At 44.1% G+C, this 20,120-nt stretch overlaps 1 protein-coding gene across 2 annotated transcripts in view; it reads left to right on the top strand.

The window, feature by feature from the left end:
• adck1 (aarF domain containing kinase 1) overlaps positions 1 to 20,120 on the top strand; it is a 57,426-nt gene that overhangs the window by 6,659 nt on the left and 30,647 nt on the right. Inside the window, exons 1-2 of one of the 2 annotated variants that reach the window (XM_023951725.1) lie at positions 10,870 to 11,362; positions 12,534 to 12,737. In XM_023951725.1, coding sequence (XP_023807493.1) covers positions 11,330 to 11,362; positions 12,534 to 12,737 — 237 coding nt within the window. In that variant the 5' untranslated portion in view covers positions 10,870 to 11,329. Of the gene's footprint in view, positions 1 to 10,869; positions 11,363 to 12,533; positions 12,738 to 20,120 lie in introns of those variants that run through there. The other variant, XM_004082423.4, reaches the window with a different exon arrangement.

The raw sequence follows: 20,120 nt of genomic DNA on the forward strand, positions 1-20,120 counted from the left end.
TAGAAGATGTGGCAAATGGAAGAATTCAGAGTGAACGCATCTTTAGACAGCAAGAAGACTTGCTGGCAAACGAGGACGAGTGGCATATGAGCCGGTTCCGACTTTTTCGAGCCGTCCTGTTGGACCTCCGCAGGCTTTTGGGGGTGTGTCACCCGGTGCATCTGGCGGGTCGGTGTTCCCCTGCGCCTCAGTCACCACTCCATTAAGGGATTCCCCAATTATTGCCGCCAGTCTGTCATCAAGAGGGGTCAGCTCCGGTGTCCCCCCCCCCCCCCCCCCCCCCCCCCCCCCCCCGACACACTCTGGCGATGCAGCGCTAGACGTTTTTTTGCCTCGACTTTGATGTCCGACCATTTCTGTTTTATTTCGGCCACGGTCCGAGGTTGTGAGGCTACAGCATTTACGGCGTCTGCCACCGTCTGCCACCGTCTGCCACGTGCCTTTTTGGCATTAGTAATGCCCACACTGTGCCCTCCAAACAACATTCTTCTCCTCTTTTCCACCTCGCCAACAATAACTTCTACTTCACATTGAGTGAAGTTACGTTTTTTTGATTTCCTCTCTGTGTTTGCCATGATTTCGCAAGCCATGAATATTAATTTGTGGGCGTTTCGCGGACTATTTATGGGCAACTATGGGCGTGTCACGAAGCCGCAAAAGCTGCGCTGCATTTAGAATCGGTTGTGATTTATTAAGGGAAAGATGCGTAGGATGTACGTGCGCACGGTTTTATAAATCCGAATATTTCTGTGCGTACGCACGTCCTATGTTTCATCCGTACGCCACTTCTGACGCAAATCCTACGCAAAGTTTTATAAATGAGGCCCCTTGTGACTGTGGAGGCCATTTGACTCCAATGAACTCATTGTCATGATTAAGAAACCAGTCTGAGATGATTCCAGCTTTATGACATGGTGCCTTATCCTGCTGGAAGACAGTACACTGTGGTCATGAAGGGATGGACATGGTCAGCAACAATACTCAGATAGGCTGGGACATTGGAACCATGCTCAATTGGTACTAAGGGGCCTACAAAATATCCCCCACACCAAGGCAAGGCAAGGCAAGTTTATTTGTATAGCACAATTCGTACACAAAGTAATTCAAGGTGCTTCACAAAACAGAAAAATGCATTAAAATCACAATACATCATAGAAATAATCAACGTAAAATTTACTTTAAAAGAAAAGAAAAAAAAATTGAAAATTGATTTAAAAATAAAGTAAGGAAAGGAAAGAAAAGTGCAGATAGGACCTTTCAGTCATATACACGGCTAAACAGAAATGTTTTAAGTCTAGATTTGAACATGAACACAGAAGAGGCCTGTCTTACGGCTTCAGGGAGGCTGTTCCAGATTTTAGCTGCAGAATATTGAAACGCTGATTCCCCTTGTTTAGTTCTGACTCTGGGCATCAACAGGAGGCCGGCCCCTGAGGTCCTCAGAGTACGAGATGGTTCATATGGCACTAACATGTCAGAGATGTACTTTGGTGCTCGGCCATGGAGAGACTTGTACACAAGCAGAGCTGCTTTGAAGTCTATTCTTTGAGGTACAGGGAGCCAGTGCAGAGACCTGAGCACAGGACTAATGTGATCATACTTCCTGGTTCTGGTCAGGACTCGAGCAGCAGCATTCTGGATGTACTGAAGCTGTTTTACAGCTCGTTTGGAGAGGCCGGTGAGCAGGCTGTTACAGTAGTCTAACCTACTGGAGACAAATGCATGAATAAGTATCTCCAGGTCTGGCTTTGACACTATGTTTTTGATTTTGGCAATGTTTTTCAGATGGTAAAATGCCGCTGATGTTACTGACTTGATATGGCTGTTAAAGTTCAGGTCAGAGTCCATGATTACCCCTAGATTTCTGACTTGATTTGAGGGTTTAAGAAACAGAGAATGAAGGTAGCTGCTGACACTTTCTCTTTGTTTCTGTGGGCCAAAAATAATAACTTCGGTCTTGTTTGAGTTTAGCTGGAGAAAGTTGTTCTGCATCCACGCGCTGATCTGTTGGAGGCAGTGGTTGAGTGAATCCACCGGCCCATATTCATTACACCACCATTACATCCATTACACCACCAGCCTGAACCGTTGAAACAAGGAAGGATAGATCCATGCTGTCATGATGTTCTGACCCTACCATCCCAATGTGGCAGCAGAAATGGAGACTGATCAGACCAAACGTCAAACCTTTTTCCAATCTTCTATGGTCCAGTTTTGGTCAGTCTGTGTGAATTGTAGCTTCGGTTTCCTGTTCTTAGCTGGCAGGAGTGGACATGTTCAGAGATGCTCTTCTGCGGACCTCGGTTGGAACCAGTGGTTCTTATAGTTACTGTTGCCTTTCTATCCGCTGGAACCAGTCTGGCCATTCTCCTCTGACCTCTGGCATCAACAAGGCATTTCTGTCCACAGAACTCTCTCTTTTTTGACCATTTTCTGTAAACCCTAGACATGGTTGTGGGTGAAAATCCCATTAGATCAGCAGTTTCTGAAATCCTCAGACCAATCCGTCTGGCACCTACAACCATGCCACGCTCAAAGCCACTCCAATCACCTTTTTCCACCAATCTGATGCTCGGTTTAAAATGCAGCATACTGTCTTGACCATGTCTACATGCCTAAATGCATTCAGTTGCTGCCATGTGATTGGCTGATAAGAACAGGAAAAACATTCATTCGTCACTTGTCTCTTTTCCTTTTTGGTCTTTGTATGAACCTTCGCTCTTTGCTCTGATGAGGCAGATTAAAGAACAAGAGCTTCAAAAAGCAAAGAGGGAGGCGGCTTTGTGATGGCGTGATTATGCAATGGCATCCTTTGACTCGTGCGCTGGCTTCCTCCGCTCTCAGAGGCAACAGCCTTCTATTAGCATCTCATTACAGATCTCTCCAAGAGATGATTGGGACATTAAAAGAAGCTTCTTAATGCAAATGAATAATGCATGAGTGATGTTTAAGGCTAGGAGGAGGAGGGGGAGGAGGGGGCTGCAGAGTTCAACGCCTGAATCCAAAAGATTTCAAAGCCGCCGTTTTTTAATGTCTCATTGAAGACCAAAGACAGAGAAATGCTCACTTCATCTGTTGACAGACGGTGACTTATATGTGTCTTTGCAATAAAAAATAAATAAGCCAAACTGCCAGATTATACACGTCAACCTGCAGTTTCTTTGCTTTTTAAGGTTTGACAAAAAAACAATTCACCCGTATGGAGGGGTGGGGGGGGTTGACCTTTACGGGTGCTGTGGGTTTTTGGGTTGTCCGGGTCCGTGGAGGACATTGACTGGGTGAAGCGAGTGTGTGACGTAACGCATTGAAAATAAACGCCTTACCTCCGGCTCCAGCGAAACGAAGCCAATTCAGTCGCCATTTTTCCACATTACAGGCCCCTTTTAAGGGGTGTGGTCTTCCAACAAACTCACTCCTGATTGGTGAGAGTGGTTGCCATAGAAACCTCGACTCAGACCAATTACTGCTTACTGTCGACTTCTGGCTCCACTATGGTGGCGTCCTTATCGCAAAAAAAAAAAAAAAATGGCCACAGAATTGACTTCATTTGGTTGTAGGCAAAAGGACGCCATTTTCAACGGGTGACGTCACACTCAATCGGTCCAGTTTTTACATACAGACGACTAAAAAAAATATTGATCCTAAATCAAATTGATGCTGGAAATAATTGGTGATACCCAGCCCTAGTAACTACCAAAAGTAGTGAAGTGGTAAGGAGATATTCAGGTTTAGAAACTTTGCTTTGCTGGTAGCCAAGAGAGTATTTCTGCATTCATCATTAAGTTGTTTCTTTTATATATAAAATATTATTCATTTATTACTCTTTTCAGCTCATTCTTCCTTTTTTGTGCCGCACTGTAACGGTGCACTTCACTTCCAAGAGGAGGAAAAGCAGGGATGCAACTTTTGGTTCAGATAAAATCTAAAAAAGAAAAAAAAGTGTCCTTCCCTTTGCTGAATCTGTGACAGCTTTCAAACAGCGAGTCATCTGAAAGCCGTCGCCTGCGGAGGTGAGGGCTCATCATGGGGAGGAGGAGGGGGAGGAGGTGAGGCGCGGAAAGCGAGGACAAACGCAGGCTGATGATCCCTCTCCTCCTCGCCGCGCGGCGGCTTTAGGGAAGCAGCCATTTTGAAGGCGGCTCCTTCATTTGCGAGATGAAAGCGGAACAAAACGCTGATTCACTCGGCACATCTGCACGGATCCGCGCCCCTTCTCTCTCCCCGCCACCCCAAGGTTGGAGATAAAGAGTTGCACTCCGGTTCCTCTGAGCGCGTGCAAGGTTGTTACGATATAGGAAGGGCGCCGTGGGGAAAGGGAATCAAAGAGTCAGCTGATGCTGATTAGTGACTTCTCACCTTCTGCTCCTCTGCCTTCATGTTTTGTGATTCAGCACAACCTTTGTGCAGAAGATGCAGCCGTTTTATTTTAAAGGTCTGGAGGATCATTTTAATAGATCAAAGCAAAGGTTCAGACTCTCAAGAATGAAAGTGAAATACTTCATTAAGTGGTTAATTAATAGAAAATAGGGAATTGGATTTTGTTGTTTTAGAACGTGATCAGACTTTTTTCTCCTTCTCTTTTGGAACCGTGAAGGTCCTCAGGGAAGAAACCAGCAGTCATTTTCAAGGTGGAACACAAGCACGTCGAGCTGGAACAACATTTCTATCCTTGAGGCAGGAAACATTGATTTTCAAAATAAAAGATGTAGAGTAGACTCTGCAAAAAAACAAAACAAACAAACAAAAAAGAATGATTTTAAGTTTCAGGAAGAACACAGGTGAGGCTTTTGAGAGCCTGTAATGGGATCTTACGGATCCAGGAAGACAAAGCAGGCAAATAAAAGCCTTTATTAGATTTTGATTAAACAAATTGACTTATTTCACAATTTAGAGGGAAAAAAATAGTAAAATTGATCTAGTGTCTGAATTCGGAACTAAAAATTACAACATTTCTGGATTTTGATTTAGTTTTGCGAAGTGCAGTGTGGAACATAAGGGAATAATTTATCTTCTATTTATCTTAGTTTAATTAGAATTTAACCCTTTACAGCAGATTTCAACTGAGAACTGAGGTGCATTTTCATCACTTTAAACCTGTGTTTCAAACTTCCGTTTCCTCTGCGCACATTTTTCTTAGAAAAATTGACCTGGAGAAAAAAAGCTCTCAAGTGTTTGCTGCACAGCTGCATGTGTGGAGTTTGCACACATGATTTGCTGCAATCTACAGATTGCAGGATGTCCAGTAAAACAATATTCTGTCCTGTTTCCATCAAACCATATCAGGAGTTACCCAGTTTCTGTCAGAGTATTGAGGTTTTCTAGTTAAGTCTTCTGAAGATTAAGAAAGCGAACATTTTTGAGTTAATTTTGATTAAAGTTATGTCATTTCAAAGACAGTGCAGTTCAGACCTCCACCAGCAGGTGTCAGTGTTGACTGAACCCTTGAGAGAGCTGCTGCTCCTTTAGATGAACAGGGAGGAGGCCCAGCTCAAAAAAGAAAAGCACCCCGCCGCCGGTGCTGGTGGGGTTTTATGTGATGGGAATTGGCTGTGGAAATGCTGGGCGGGGCCGGATGACTGCTGACCTTGACGAGCTCGTGGCTGCAGCTTATCGGACGAACGAGTCGAAGGAGGAGGAGGCGGAGGAGGAGGGAAAACCCTTGAGGGATGTGGGGAGGAGGGCACGTTTAACATTTGCTTCGCAGCTGCCTGCTGTGGTTACATCATGGCTGACAAGCTGGAGTCCGGCTCAGATTCCCCGCTCTTCCGGGGGCCGAGGAGCATCGTGATGTGCGGGACGCGGCCGACTCGAGGGCCCGCCCCTCAACTTCACAGCTTCAAGCCATCTCCTCAGAAACATGCAGCACTGTAGCGCACGATGCTTTGACAGACACGATGTGGACATGCTTGTTGTTACCATGGTGACCAGTAAAGTCAACTCTCCGTTGGAGGGTACATGCGTTCCGCGTTATTACGGCCATTTTGGTTCTTGTTTGAGTGGTCTTTTGCAGCAAGAAATCATTTCGCAGGAAATATTTGGCGCAGGGCGAGTTCTAACAATTTCAGAAATTCCTAATTTTGATTCCCAAAATGTGGAGGAATCCGGGACTTTTTCACCGGCCATCCTGTTTCTGAAGTTTAGGTTCACTGATGACAAAATGTGTTGCAGTTTCCATTCTCCTGGAAAGTAAAGCGTCTCCTCTTAGTGAATAAATGCAGCAAAAGTCTTCGTCACATGCACCCATATGGATGCTTGTGGCTGGTTGGGGAGATGAGTCGCATCTTAAACTCCTCCCCTGATCATCTTTTGATCTATTTTCAAAGTGTCTCCAGTGGTCTTTTAATGACCAACATGATGCTTTTAAGCAAAATCAAAAATCCTGCGTCATTTTCGTAGTTTCTACAGAGCGGTAGGAGTTCATCAGACTTCCCATCATCCCTTTATTTACACTCTCTCCTGCTAGCTTACACCCCCAAATTACACAAAAATGGCGAAAAATATTGGAGCTATCCAGTCGTACAGTTTGGATCCAGATTCCGGCTCAGACGAGCAAAACAAAAACGTTCATGATCTTGTCGTCTACGAGTGGATGCATCAGAATGGAGCTGAGCAGGGAGCTTTTGGCTTGCCAAAGTAGCTTCGATGTCATTCTTGCAAGCTTTCGCCAACATTTTTTTTCATCTGCTCCTGATTCACGATAATCTTTAGGCTCAGTTTTCTTTATGTATGTCCTCCATGTTAAGAATAACGCCATAAACATGATTTTTGTTGGAGTAAGTGTTGATCCGTGACTTGTTGCTCGCAGTATCCCTGTAGAAAAAACCTTGATATTTCGTGTGGCCCACCTGCGTGCCCCGCACAGGTTTGCCCATTTTTCACCGGCAGACAGCCCATCTCCACCTGTAAGGCTTTAAACCCCCCATTTGAGCTGTGGACCTGGAACAAAACACTAACATCTTTCTGTCAGAGGGATGGAAAGGTGGCCCAGATCATTAGTGCCCGCCTCCGTGCTTGACAGTAGGGATACCACGATCAAATGTCACACCATTGAACTGAATCACGAGGAAAGCAAACCGTTGCTACTGCATATGTTTACAAGTGTCAAACAAGCGTCTAACTTTAAGAAGGACTTGTTTTATTATTACACTGGCCTTAGTATACACTAAATTAATTGCTTCCTGCTTTTTAGCGTATTTTCTTTGGTTTTTACAAATCATATATCAAAACCAAACTGTGACTCGTCGTACTTGACAGGTCGTTGTACCGCGTTTCCTTGAATCCCAGGTTCCTTTTTGTCATTCCTGATGTTTCTTTGCGTTCACTTCATAAATCTCGCCTGCTCTTTTTCCTGAAGGACTTTTTACTTCAAACCAAACACAGAAAACCCCAGTGACTCCTCGAAGCCACTTTAGCTCAAAGTCCACTGAAAACACTGACCTTCATTAACAAATACTAAAGAAGCAACAGCGGTTGCCGTCTTTGCTTCGGATGGGCTTTTGTGCGGTCCGGTGAACATTTGCAGAAGTGTTTTTTAAATCTGGACGGCACACAGCAGCTTATCTGCACCACGTTTCTGCTCTGAATAACAATGAGTCAGGGCGATGCTTCAGAGGAGGAGCCGGCTCCAGTCTGCTGTTTGAGCAGAAAATTATTACAAACTCGTGATGAGGAAAAAACCCTGCAGACTTTTAAAACCCGATTTTTACCAAAAAAATTAAAGAAATTTAACGGAAGCTCAAGATTATGTGAGTTCATGATTTAAAGCACCCTAGCTATAAATCTATTGACCATTACATTGATGGATTATAATGACTGTTTTATTCTGCATAATAATGAAATAGATTTCAGGTTGTGCTTTGCTTCTCTTTTTTGATTTGGGATCTAGAGACGAACATGAGCCTTCAGGCTGCATTGGTCTTCAATCAATTGATTCTAGATTTTGATTTTTGGTTTTGTTTCTGAAACCCGATTTAACGCAAACAAATTCCGAACAGTTAAAACCAACCCACTTTTCATTATGACTGAAAGAAAAAATAAAACTTGTGCACTTGGACATCCAAAAAGTCAAACATGATAGAACTGCAATGGAAGGAAAAGATGTTATTTTAGAAGGAACAAAATCAAACATATTTAGCATAAATAGACTTAAAAAAGCATTTTAGGGACCTGAAGGTTTTCTAAATTGATTTTACATTAGGAGGAAAGCAAAATTTGACATTTAATTGTTATTTTACTATCCTAAGAAGATAAATCTCTGAGTCTAAAAAGTAAAACTTTGTGGCAGAAATGTAACCCCTTTACATATTGAAAATGTTGTTGGTGTCAGAAGTGGGATCAGATTTTCATAGCGGCCCTCAAACCCTCAGAAACACCGGTAGGAGAGAAAGCTTTTAAACACGATATAAACTACTAAAATAAGCCCCTAAAGCAGCCGTTACTTTTTAACATACATCACTGATTGATCCTGTGAGTGAAGAGCATTTAGAATAATTAATAATCTACAGATGCCATCCAGGCGGGATACTTTCTGGACAGGTCTGATGCAGATCCACAGTCACACACCAATGCAAATTCACACCTAGGGACAATTTAGAGTAACCACTAACCTATGAAGCAGGTTTTTATTCTGCTGGATGTCTAGTTGGTTGAATGCTATTAACCCATTGTTTTCCTGTTTTTCTTTATAGAATATTTCCCCATTTTGTGCCGCTTAACTGCTATAATTTTTCTGCTATTTTAACCATTCAACTATTCAAATGTTCGGCTCGTTCAGCTTTTTCCAGCTGTGACTTTTGCTCCTTCAAATCCTTGAACTTTTCAAGATATTCCAGGATCTTTGGCCTCCATTGAAACACATGGGGAATCCTTTAAAGCCTTTGGCTCTTTCTGTGGTGCAGAGGCTCGCCGGTTCGATACCCGGCGCAGGCATTTTTCACGAAAATATCAATTGTTTGCCAATTATTTTCATTCAGCAATGTAGAATTCAAGCCTGCGTTTTCTTCTGGAAATGCAGCTCCCTCTAGTCATTTAATTGGTATTTTATTTTGTTGGAGATTTAATTTTACTTTCATGGTTTAGATCCTAATTTTTTTAAGTGTTTGTTTCTTGTAAAGTTAGCGGAACATAGTTCTCATGTAGAGTCTTTGCCATGTTGGTTTTTTCCTCATTGAAATCCGTCTTAATATTTACAATGGTACACAGTAAATGGGGAAAAAATGCAGATCTTAGGTAAACTCCATCCCGTCTCCTGATTGACTCCTGCTGTGTCCGTGGATGGAAGCCCAGCTCTTTCTCCACCCCTCTGTCAGCTCTCCAGGCTGCTCAGCTGATGCTTCCAGGTGCTGAGCGTCTTCTGACTCGTGGTGAGGATGTTCCCGCCGTTCTCGCGGCACTAAGACACGTCCGCCGAGGCGTGACGAGAAAATGCAGAGCATGAAATTAACTGTGGCTCCTGCTGAAAATTCATCACCCCGCGCTGGCAGAAGGAGAGCGGCTCCTTCAGCCAGGCCTCCCAGAGATAAGTGGCTCGTATTTCTCCCTCCTTGATGGGAGGAGTTCAAATAAATCTCGTTTTTAAGCAGGCCGAGCTGGGCCGGAGCGGACCCCAGACGCCGGAGCTGGATTCCCGCGCTGCAGACGGCCCTATTGACTGCAGGGGCTTAAATCTGAGCCCAAACGGTCTGCCCCCGCCCCTTTGACAGGCAGCAGGATGGGCCTCAGTGAACTGAGTAACGAGCTAATCATGAGCATCCCGCTAATAAATAGGCCCTGTTCATAGTCCACTAATCCCAGTCATTTAACCCTGGTGTGGCTGCAGAAATCAATTACTGCAGCTGCTCTCTGGGTGCGGGAGGGGGCTGGCCTTGTGCCTTCACACCTTCAGTAACCCCCCCTCCCAAAAAACAAAGCAGAAAAGCAAACTGAAGTTTAACCTTCAATGAAGAAAACCACACATCAGCTGTTGGGATCCCGTCTACAGTCGGGATCTGCGTCCGATTGATTCCCGCTCCCTGTGATCTGCTGCCTTTGCGGCGCGGGGGGTGCTGCAACAAAAAAATTTGCCATCTGTGCTTAATGACATCTGAAAGCTGAGGCTGCAGGGAGCTGGCTCAGAGTACCCCCCCATGCCCCCTCCACTTTACCCCAAACAGCCAGAAGACTCACTAAACTGCTCTTTTTGCCGGCTGGCTCCTCCTCTCAGAACCCCGAGCACCAGGTCCGGTGACACCAGGGGGTTCAGCTGTGAGCTGAGATCATCTCCTGATGCTGGGCGAGACCCGCTCCACCAGGGTTTAAACATCTGGATCCAGATCAGCACTAAAACTGCAATGTTTTTATCTGTGATTTCTGGTGTTTCTTGTTTTGTTTTTTTAAACCTTCTTTAGCTTTTGTAGTTTGGGCCAAAGTTTTGCAGAAACGTCTTCACACCAGAGGTTTTCCTAAAAGCAGCTTCTGAACTCCCAACTTTCACTTTTCACCTCAGATTTCAGCAAAACTTCAAACGTTTCACTAATATTTTCATCTCTGTGAAAGGATGGAAATGTAAATTGAGTCTCCTTAAAGAGGCTCAACCTTCCTCCTTTTCTGTATCTGAGGGTTTAATGGGTTTAATTGTCAACGGGGGGGGGGGGGGGGCTCCTCCATGACACTTCCTCCCGCCCTGTACTTACCATTCCTGCAGAGACCGGGGGGGGGGGGTGGTTTGTGTCAGTGTTGTACCACAGATCATCCCCCTGTGTCTTTCAGTCCCTGCTGCCCTCGTGTGATTGGACCGACCGCGCGTGTTTTGGGGGGGCCGTGGCCAGAGGCAGCCAATCTCCCAGCACCAGTTCTGTGGTGATGTCATCCCTCAGGCTGTGGGCCCGCCCCCCCCTCCCCTGAAAGGGTACTGATTACTGGAGCAGAGCTGAATGAGGAAGAGCGGTGATCGATCTGATGAAGACTGTGATCCACTGCTGCTGCTGAAGATGATGATGATGATGGACTTCCAGACGCGATCAGGACAGACTGCGGTTCTCGTGCGGCTACAGTGATGACATAACTCCGCAGATGCCGGCCTGCTGTGATTGGTCGGCTGCAGTGGAGTGAGCTGTAGCTCCGAGCTGGTTATTGTTTCTATAGGAATCTACACCTGAATGCAGCGTGCAGCACATTTGCTTCCTGGAACGCAACGCAACCCCCGACTTTCACGCAGGAGGAAATTCACGCCGCACACACATGGCACACGCTGTGGGTCTCAGAGGTCAGACGGCGGCGCCACAGAGCCCACAGGCTCATCTGCAGATCTCTGGTGGCTTGTTTCTGTCACTGCTTTGTCATCATCGACCAGATGACACTCAAGTCAAACGATCTTGTGGGACGGGTGCGTGCATGTGTGGGTGTGTGCACATGCATGTTGGGGGGGTGGGGGGGTGTTACAGAGGTTAAGGGGAGCTCATTTCACGCCTTTTTATTTGCCCAGGTCCCAGGAGAGGAACTCTCTATAAGCATTATCACTTCCAGCTGCTTCAAATGGGACAGACGGGACACACACACACACACACACACACACACGCACACCCCTCAACAACAAGCAACTAGCATAATAAAATGGATTATGCCTTAAGGGTGTGTACGGGGGGGTCAATAAATGAATACTCTGTGCAAACCTGGTGTAATCGTCTCTGCAGGCTCAGGAAGCTGTTATTTATTATTTTCAACCCAAGTTTTTCCAAAAATAACATTTCAGTTGTGCTTGCGTTTTTGTTAGACACACACAAAAAATAACTAATCAGTGTTTAGTATAGAAAATGAACTTAAAATGACCTGAAGATGTACTGATGTTGGCAAGAAAGAAAAACCAAACCCGTCTTGAGAGCAAAAACTCCCTGAAGTTATAAATTCAGACTTAAATGTAGGTGTACCAGCAGTTAAAAAAACAGAATCTAATTTAAAACTAAACTGGGCCGTGGATGGAACCCTGAGGGACACCTTAACTAACTTTTGTATGTTGAAAACCCACCCGTATGAAAATTGTGTTTCTGGTGTTGTTAACATGTCCTAGTGACATTTTTCTGATGATGGGGGACATTTATAGAGAAAAAATGAAGCTCATAATTGCATTTCTGAGAATCTTTTATTCTAGTTGTTGCGAATCAAGAGCAGATTGAAAAAAAAAATGATACTTGTGTCATAGAAAACACACTGGTTGGGCCACAAGCTCTCATGTAAACATGTAAACACAACGCTCTCAGCAACGGGGACGGGAAGAGGGGGCTGGGTTGCGCCATGTCAACAGCATGGCTCACAACTCTGAGGTGAATTTCTAATGACCTCCTGCTGCTCTGTCCTGACACAACCCTGCATCTTATCCTTTGTGGCTACATAGTCAGGCAGTGGCTCAAAGGGTCGTACCCAAGATGAGGTTCATCACGGGAATCGAATCTTGGTTTCACTAGCACCAGTCCTGCATGCAGCCAACTGAGCTAAACGGTTTAACGTTGTAGATCATTTCTGGCAAAGATGTTGACGGGTTCTTCTTCTGCCGTGGTCAGGTGCACCGGCGATCGGCGGAGCGTCTTCGGGACTTGTGCTGCGCCAACCGTGGGACTTTCATCAAAGTGGGCCAGCACCTGGGGGCTCTGGACTACCTGCTGCCCGAAGAGTACACGTCCACCCTGAAGGTGCTCCACAGCAGCGCTCCTCAGAGCAGCATGGAGGAAATCCGGCAGGTCATCAGGGAGGATCTGGGCAAAGAGGTGACTTCTTAACTCCGTCTGGAACTCATGGCCACTTTTTTCTAAACTCAACCTTTTTCCTTTCCGTTTTGTTGACCCTAAATCTGGTCCTTTCATAAGTTCCCAGCTTTTAGTGTATTTATCTCCTCAAAAATATGAAAAAAAACTGTATTCTTCTAGTCCAAAACATTTTGGTTTTTTTATTTACATTTAGACAAGTTTAACAAGATTTACACCCGACTGAACATAGTCGTTTTTTCCACTTCAGGCCATATTGTGACCATGACAACAAAAATCCTCTTTATGTATCTGTCATTTGCGGAGAACGCTCGAGCATTTCTGAAGTTTCATTCGCCTTTGGTTTATCTTCTTTACTTCTTTTTCCTTCCTTCCTTCCCTTTGAGGATTAATGAAAGATTACTCACTTGCATGAAAACACAAAATAATCCACATATCAGAGTGTGAGTTTTTAATATCGGAAAGAAACACTCTGAAGATCTTTCCATTCGTTAACGATCACGCTGCCTCATGAATGCTCATCAGAAATCTTTTAATGCGTCTCTTACTGTGTTCCCTTTGCTCTTTGGTTACATTTGTGCCTGTTTTTTGACCTTGAATTCAAGAAAAAACACTCCTTTAAAAGTGAAATTACACATTTTTTAGGGGGTTTTGGTGCACTTTGTGTGGAAGGCAGGCACATAAAAACCCAGTAAAATGAAGCCAAAGTGGATCTGTGGGACGCTGTGTCCTTGTTTGGTTTTGAAGGCTAATAAAGCTGCTGTTATTACAGAGCGCCGTATTGCCGCCGTGAGGCCTTCAGGGCCTGCAGGAGCTGAGCCAGTCATTTGCTTACACACAGGTTCTTGCGCTGCTCCTTCTCTTTGTGTGCGTCAGAGAAATGTGACGATTAATACATTCGGTCAGTGGAGTCAGAGTGGAGAACATGCTGTTCCTTAGGACACTTATGTTCAACCTTTAATCTTTACCGAACTTCCTTCTTTTCTCAGCAGAGGAGAAAGCGGATAGTAAAAGTCTCCTCCTTTTTATTCTTTTGGTTTAGTGCTAGAGGGGGGCCTAAAGTAGCTTCTGTTACATGAAAACACACAACATAAGGCTTCACACCACTAAAAATGTTCTGTAAACTTGATCATGTTTTTTTTTATTGTAGATAATCTGCAGTAAAAGCTTCCTATAGGCAACCGTAGTGGAATAAAATGGAAATTCGCTCCCTGTGATACCCATGTTTTTGGTGATTTTAACACATTCTTGTGACATTTTCCTGATGATGGAGGACATATATAAAGAGTAATTAGATTAAAATAGCATTTCTGAATATTTCTTTATTCAAATCAATGTAAATCAGGAGCAGACGAAAAAATGCTGTTTGATAAAGAAGTGGGTGTTTTCTCCTCCAAGCTCGGGTCCTCTACCAGAGGCCTGGGAGCTTGAGGGTCCTGCAGTATCTTAGCTATTCCTAGCATGGCGCTTTTCTGGACTGAGAGGTCTGAGGTCTTTCCAGGTATCTGTTGTAGCCACTCCTCCAGCTTGGGGGTTACTGCCCCGAGTGCTCCACAGGCACCACTGTCACCTTCATTTTCCAGGCTTTCTCTAGTTCTTCTCTGAGTCCCTGGTATTTCTCCAGTTTCTCATGTTCCTTCTTCCTGATGTTCCCATCGCTTGGCACTGCCACATCCACCACAACGGCTTTCCTCTGTTCTTTATCCACCACTACAATGTCTGGTTGGTTCTCCATTACCATCCTATCAGTCTGGATCTGGAAGTCCTACAGGATCTTTGCCCTCTCATTCTCTACCACCTTTGGAGGTGTTTCCCATTTTGACCTTGGGGTTTCCAGTTCATATTCTGCACACATGTTCCTGTATATTATTCCAGCCACTTGATTGTATGCTTTACCTGCCAGCATCTTACACCCTGCAGTTATGTGCTGGATTGTTTCAGGCGCCTCTTTGCACAGCCTACACCTTGGGTCTTGTCTGGTGTGGTAGATCTGAGCCTCTATTGCTCTGGTGCTCAGGGCTTGTTCCTAGCCATTGGTAGGACTTCTTGATATCAACCACTTCAGTTATGGTCCGGTGGTACATCCCATGCAGGGGTTTGTCCTCCCATGAGGATCTGTCCTCCAGCACTGTATCCTCTGTTCTCCATTGCCTGAGACATTCACTGCCTCTTTGGAATTGTTCTTAAGTGGTTTTACTCTTACCTTACAGATCCACACTTTTATGTAAGTATGGATATGTGCTCTTCAGGAAACCTTGAAATAAATCGATGGGTTCCCCAAGGGTTGATTTTAGGTCCAATACTTTTTAATTTATATATGTTGCTTCTTGGTGATGTAATCAGGAGACACAGCATTGACTTTCACAGCTATGCTGATGATACACAGCTTTACATCGCCGTGTCTCCTGATGACCTTGACCCTTTTAACACTCTTTTAACCTGTATTTTAGATATAAAGTCATGGATTGCAGAAAACTTCCTACAGCTTAACCAAGACAAAACTGCAGTTTTAATAATCGGTTCTGAAGACAAGAGAGAGATGATTTTACCACATCTTCAGAACCTTAAACCATCTCACTGAGTGAGAAACCTGGGCGTACTTTTTGACTCTGAGCTAAATTTATCCCACACATTAAGAATGTCGATGTCGAGTCCGCCTGTTCCTCTCTCTTGCCAGCACAGAGATGCTGATGCATGCTTTTATTTTCAGTCGTTTAGGTTATTGTAATGCCCTGCTCTCTGGTTTTCCAAAAAGTCTGTTTCAAATCTACAACTATTGCAGAACTCTGGGGCACGAGTTCTGACGAGGACCAGAGGGCGGGAACACATTACACCGGTTTTAAAGTCGCTGCATTGGCTCCCTGTGCGTTTCAGGATTGATTTTTAATTATTTTAATGGTTTATAAATGTTTTTATGGTCTTGGGCCTTCTTATTTAAATGATATTCTTTTAAAATATGAGCCCTTGCAGACCCTGAGGTCCTCCAGTGCTGGCCTCTTAGTTGTTCCTATGTGTGGACCAAAACTTATGGTGAGGCTTCGTTCTGCCATTACGGTCCTCGCCTGTGGAACAGTCTGCCCAGTTTGCCGGAGAAGCTCAGGGCCGCAGAGACCGTAGAGGTTTTTAAGAAGAGGCCCAAGACCTACCTTTTTAATTTTTTATATATATATTTATATTTTATGCAAAATATGCCCTCTGTGTGAAACTTAGTTTTTACATTTTTAGCTTTATTACGTTCTTACGTTTAACATTTTTCAGCCTTTTGCTTCCTTCATTTTCTGTTGCCGCCGCCGCCGCCGCCGTCTTCTCTGCCTCATTTAAAAGCAAAAAAAACGGCCTGCAGGGAGTCAGACGTTTGACTGATGACCGTAGCGCTTTCTCAGGCAAACAGACTCGCAGCGTTGAGCAATGTAACTGTGAGCATCGATAGATTTCACAGCTCGCAGGTTTAACAGTCTGCTGGAAGGAGTTTGTCTTCTCCCTCTGAAGGTAAAGTGGATTTCTTATCAGTTATACTGTTAAGACTTAAAATATTAGTGTTCAACTAAACTACGGTATTCCTTCTTTAAACTTTTTTTTTTTAAATCAGCAGTTTTATTTTTCAATTTAAACACCAAAGTTTGAGCTGGAATCACATTATATGTCATCTGATCTTTGTTTAAATCTATTCTGTTGTAATATTTATAGAAATAAAAAACATTTGAAATTATTTTCCTTAAAATCAATTCAATACACATCACTTAAATAGTAAAATAGTAGCTGGAAAGCTCAGTTGGTGAAGGACTGGGACATGGGAAAATCAGGGTTCGATTCCCAGGGTTCGCAGTGAGCATCATCATGTGTGGGTTCAAGACCCTTCGTGTAACTGCTGATCACAGCATGTTTTAGTCATAAAGCCCAGCAGAAACTGGACTAGTTTGAGCAGGAGGTGCACAGAAGCAGTTTAGTAAAGTAAGCAGGTCAACAGATATTCACACATTTAAAAAATGTTTTTTGGAAATAGTTAATGAGAATTAAATGGAGAGCCAAGGGGCCGTCTACAAATTGCAAGCTCAGGGAAAAAGTGATCCAAAAAAGTCATTAATGTCTCAAAAACAACCAAAACAATCATTCATGCAACAATGTTTTAAATGAAAGTTTTTATTTTTTTAATTTTTAAGAATGTTTATTCTTTATTCTTTATTCTCAAAAATGTTCAATAGTTCTGAAGATCCCAAAGCTACAATCACCAAACCTTCTCACATAACCAATTATCATCTATTTTTACTAGTTAATAGTTAACTATTTTTCTAGTTGATCTGTTTTTACTTGTTTGTTGAAGTTCTCAGTTTAAGTGTTAAGTGATAAAAGGTTAACATAATAAAAGATGGGGAAAAACTTGGATCTGTTTATTGAATTTATTCTTTTTTTGTGTTTTCAGATCAGGGCCAACGGAATTATCAGAACACAACAATTGTAGACAATAAGTTGAACCTTTAAATAAAGTTTCATTTTATTAATTTTCCTAACCCGTTTTTGTCCTTTTCGGGGTCACTGGGCTGCCGGAGCCTAACCAGGACACTTGTGGGCGAAGGCGGGGGACATCCTGGTCAGCTCGCCAGTCTTTCGCAGCGCCACGATTACACACCCATACACACTCGCAGTTACACCTAGAGCAGGGGTCGGGAACCTATGGCTCGCGAGCCATATATGGCTCTTTTGATGGTCACATGTGGCTCGCAGACAAATCTTTAATTATAGTTTTTTTTTTTTTCATTAGACCAGTCCTTCTCGGGCGCGATGCGATGCCAGAGGCGCGCAGTAGTAGCGGTGCTTAGAGAGAGAAATCTGCGCCAGCGCTATCAGTTACTATTATCTATTATTTCACAGAGTTTGTACCAGCTGGAAACTTGTGAATTGCCGTGCCTAAAACTGCGCGCTCCCGTCTCTGAGAAAGAGCGCGCAGATGCGGGGACGGGATGTGTGAGGGAGAAAGCAGAGGGTGGGGGTGGGGGGACAGCAGGTGAATCGCGCAGGGATTATAAAAACGTAAAACCCGCTGCCCGTCACTCACTGCAGCGTGTGAGTGTGTGTTTGGCTCCCCGTCTGCATGTGAGCAGTCTTTCTCACATCTACAGAACATTCAGACCTACGATCACGTTTAAAGTTTCAACGCCTGCACGAAGCAGAAACTCACCACGGATCAACCAGACTAGACCATCAGCAAAACTACCACGAGAAATACTCATCATTTATTAGCAACAGAATAACAATGTTATTAAAAAGAATCCACAGACTTATTGTACTTTAAAAATGTTGAAATTAAATCAAATGCACACATTCACTTGTATATTTAGTTTTAAACATATTGTCGCGGACTGAGTTGGATGGCTGTTGGGCCGCGTTAAAAGTTCTGGAGTTCATTGAACGCGTCAAGCAGAGATCTGATTGGCTCTCAGTTCTGTCGCTCAGCCTGTTGTTAGGTAGTTTGGACCAATGGGGTTCAGCTATGGGCCGAATAAGGGAAATGGGAGGGCTGCAGCGGTAGCAGGGGAATATAAAGTTGGGAGAAGCGCTCTCTCTCGTCTCGGCGGGAGAGATTCAGGAGTTGCTGAATTAATTGAACGGCGTTTGTTGCGGTCTGCAGTAATCGGAATAAAGAACTTTAAAAGAGGTTAAGTCTCCGTGCCTCAGTGTGGGGAAGGGACACTACATTATTGTATGGCTCTTTCGAAATTACATTTCAAAATATGTGGCATTTATGGCTCTCTTGGCCAAAAAGGTTCCCGACCCCTGACCTAGAGGGACAATTTAGAGTAACCGCTTAACCTATAAAGCGTGTTTTTGGACGGTGGGAGGAAGCCAGAATCCCCAGAGAAAACCCACGCATGCACATGTAAATAAAGTTTATAAATAAATAAACTTTATAGACTTTTAAAAATATTTCATGACTATTGGAGATCTTATGAAAACATAAACTTGGACTCCTCTGCTACGGCTCGCTGCTGCCCCCTGTGGGTGAGGTGTTTTGGCTATCTCATCCTTTTACGGAGAACCAATTTTTTTTCTTTATTCTTGAAATTCGAAGCGGTCTTTTTCTGTTAAAAACATAGTTCATCTCTTTTGCCGTATATTTTTGTTTATATGTAGTGAAGTTGTTCCAGCTGGATGCAGATCCTCATGTTCTCCTGCGGCTTCTTCGCGTTTTCAGAGATGCGCTCTCCTGCTTCAGCGTGCAGCATCACTGAGCTGAAAAGCCGCTCGGGTATCCTTTTGTACGCAGAGAGCGGCGGCAGGATGAATCAGCCCTCCTCCCCTCTGAGTGGCTGGAAAAGAAGCAACGCTGATGAGCTGCACCAGGCGGCTTCGGAGTCGGGGGCGCAGCTCCAGCATCGTTTCCGTTTCGCTGCACATGCCTCTTTCTTAAAGCGCCCGGTATTCTCCTGAGTGGAGATGGCGTGTGGAGCCGTGCTGTTTTCAGCACCATTTGAGGCGACATATGTATTCCCGCTGTGCACGGATTGGAGCGCTTTGCCGCAGTTCTGGCTGCCGTATCCTCTCTACAGTGAAGCTGCTGAAAGGCCAAGCCTGTGCAATATGGTGTTTAAATAAACAGGATCCAGGAGAACCGCGGCTCTAAACTGAAACCGGGGCGTGACACGACACGAGTGCATGTTTAGGGTGTGGGCGAGGGGACATCTGTGGATGCGAGGTTTCAGGAAACGGAGGCGGGTTCTCGTGACCAAACTGTTTACGTCCAAACAAGCCAAACAGTGAACCACGAGGTGGTCTGTGTCGTAAATGATCCAACTATTGGAGATCATGCCTTCGTGGTCAAGGTTGCTTCAAAGGTGCTTGCTGATTGGCTGCTGGTAATCAGTGCAGCTTCAGTGCAATCAAACAGGATGTCTGCTCACCATCATTCTGACATCTGTCAGGTAGTGACGGCTTCTGCTTATCTGCAACTCTTACATTTTATCAAAAATAATGACTAAATGATTATAAAAAGAGTCTACGGATTACCTTTAACTTCAATGAAAAGTATGTTTTTTTGTGTTTTTTTCTGATGATGGAGGACATATATTAAGAAAATTCATCTTAAATCTGCATGTCTAAGTTTTCTTTATTCAAATCATTGTGAATCAGGAGCAGACAAAAAAATGCTGTTGGAAAAAGAAATTTACGGAACCCGTGACCTGACATGGGTAATAAAAATAATATTTCGTTCCAACGAAATAATAATTCAGGTGATTAGTTATTCATGAACACGGATGCACTACGGGGTGGCTGTGGTGCAGCGGTAGGGCGGTCGACCCATGATCGTAATATTGCAGGTTCGATTCCCGCCTTGCACGCCCATGAGTCGAAATGGCCTTGGGCAAGACACTGAACCTCACCTTGCCTCTG

Source organism: Oryzias latipes, chromosome 22, assembly GCF_002234675.1.
Source record: "Oryzias latipes chromosome 22, ASM223467v1".
NCBI classification, from domain to species: Eukaryota; Metazoa; Chordata; class Actinopteri; order Beloniformes; family Adrianichthyidae; genus Oryzias; species Oryzias latipes.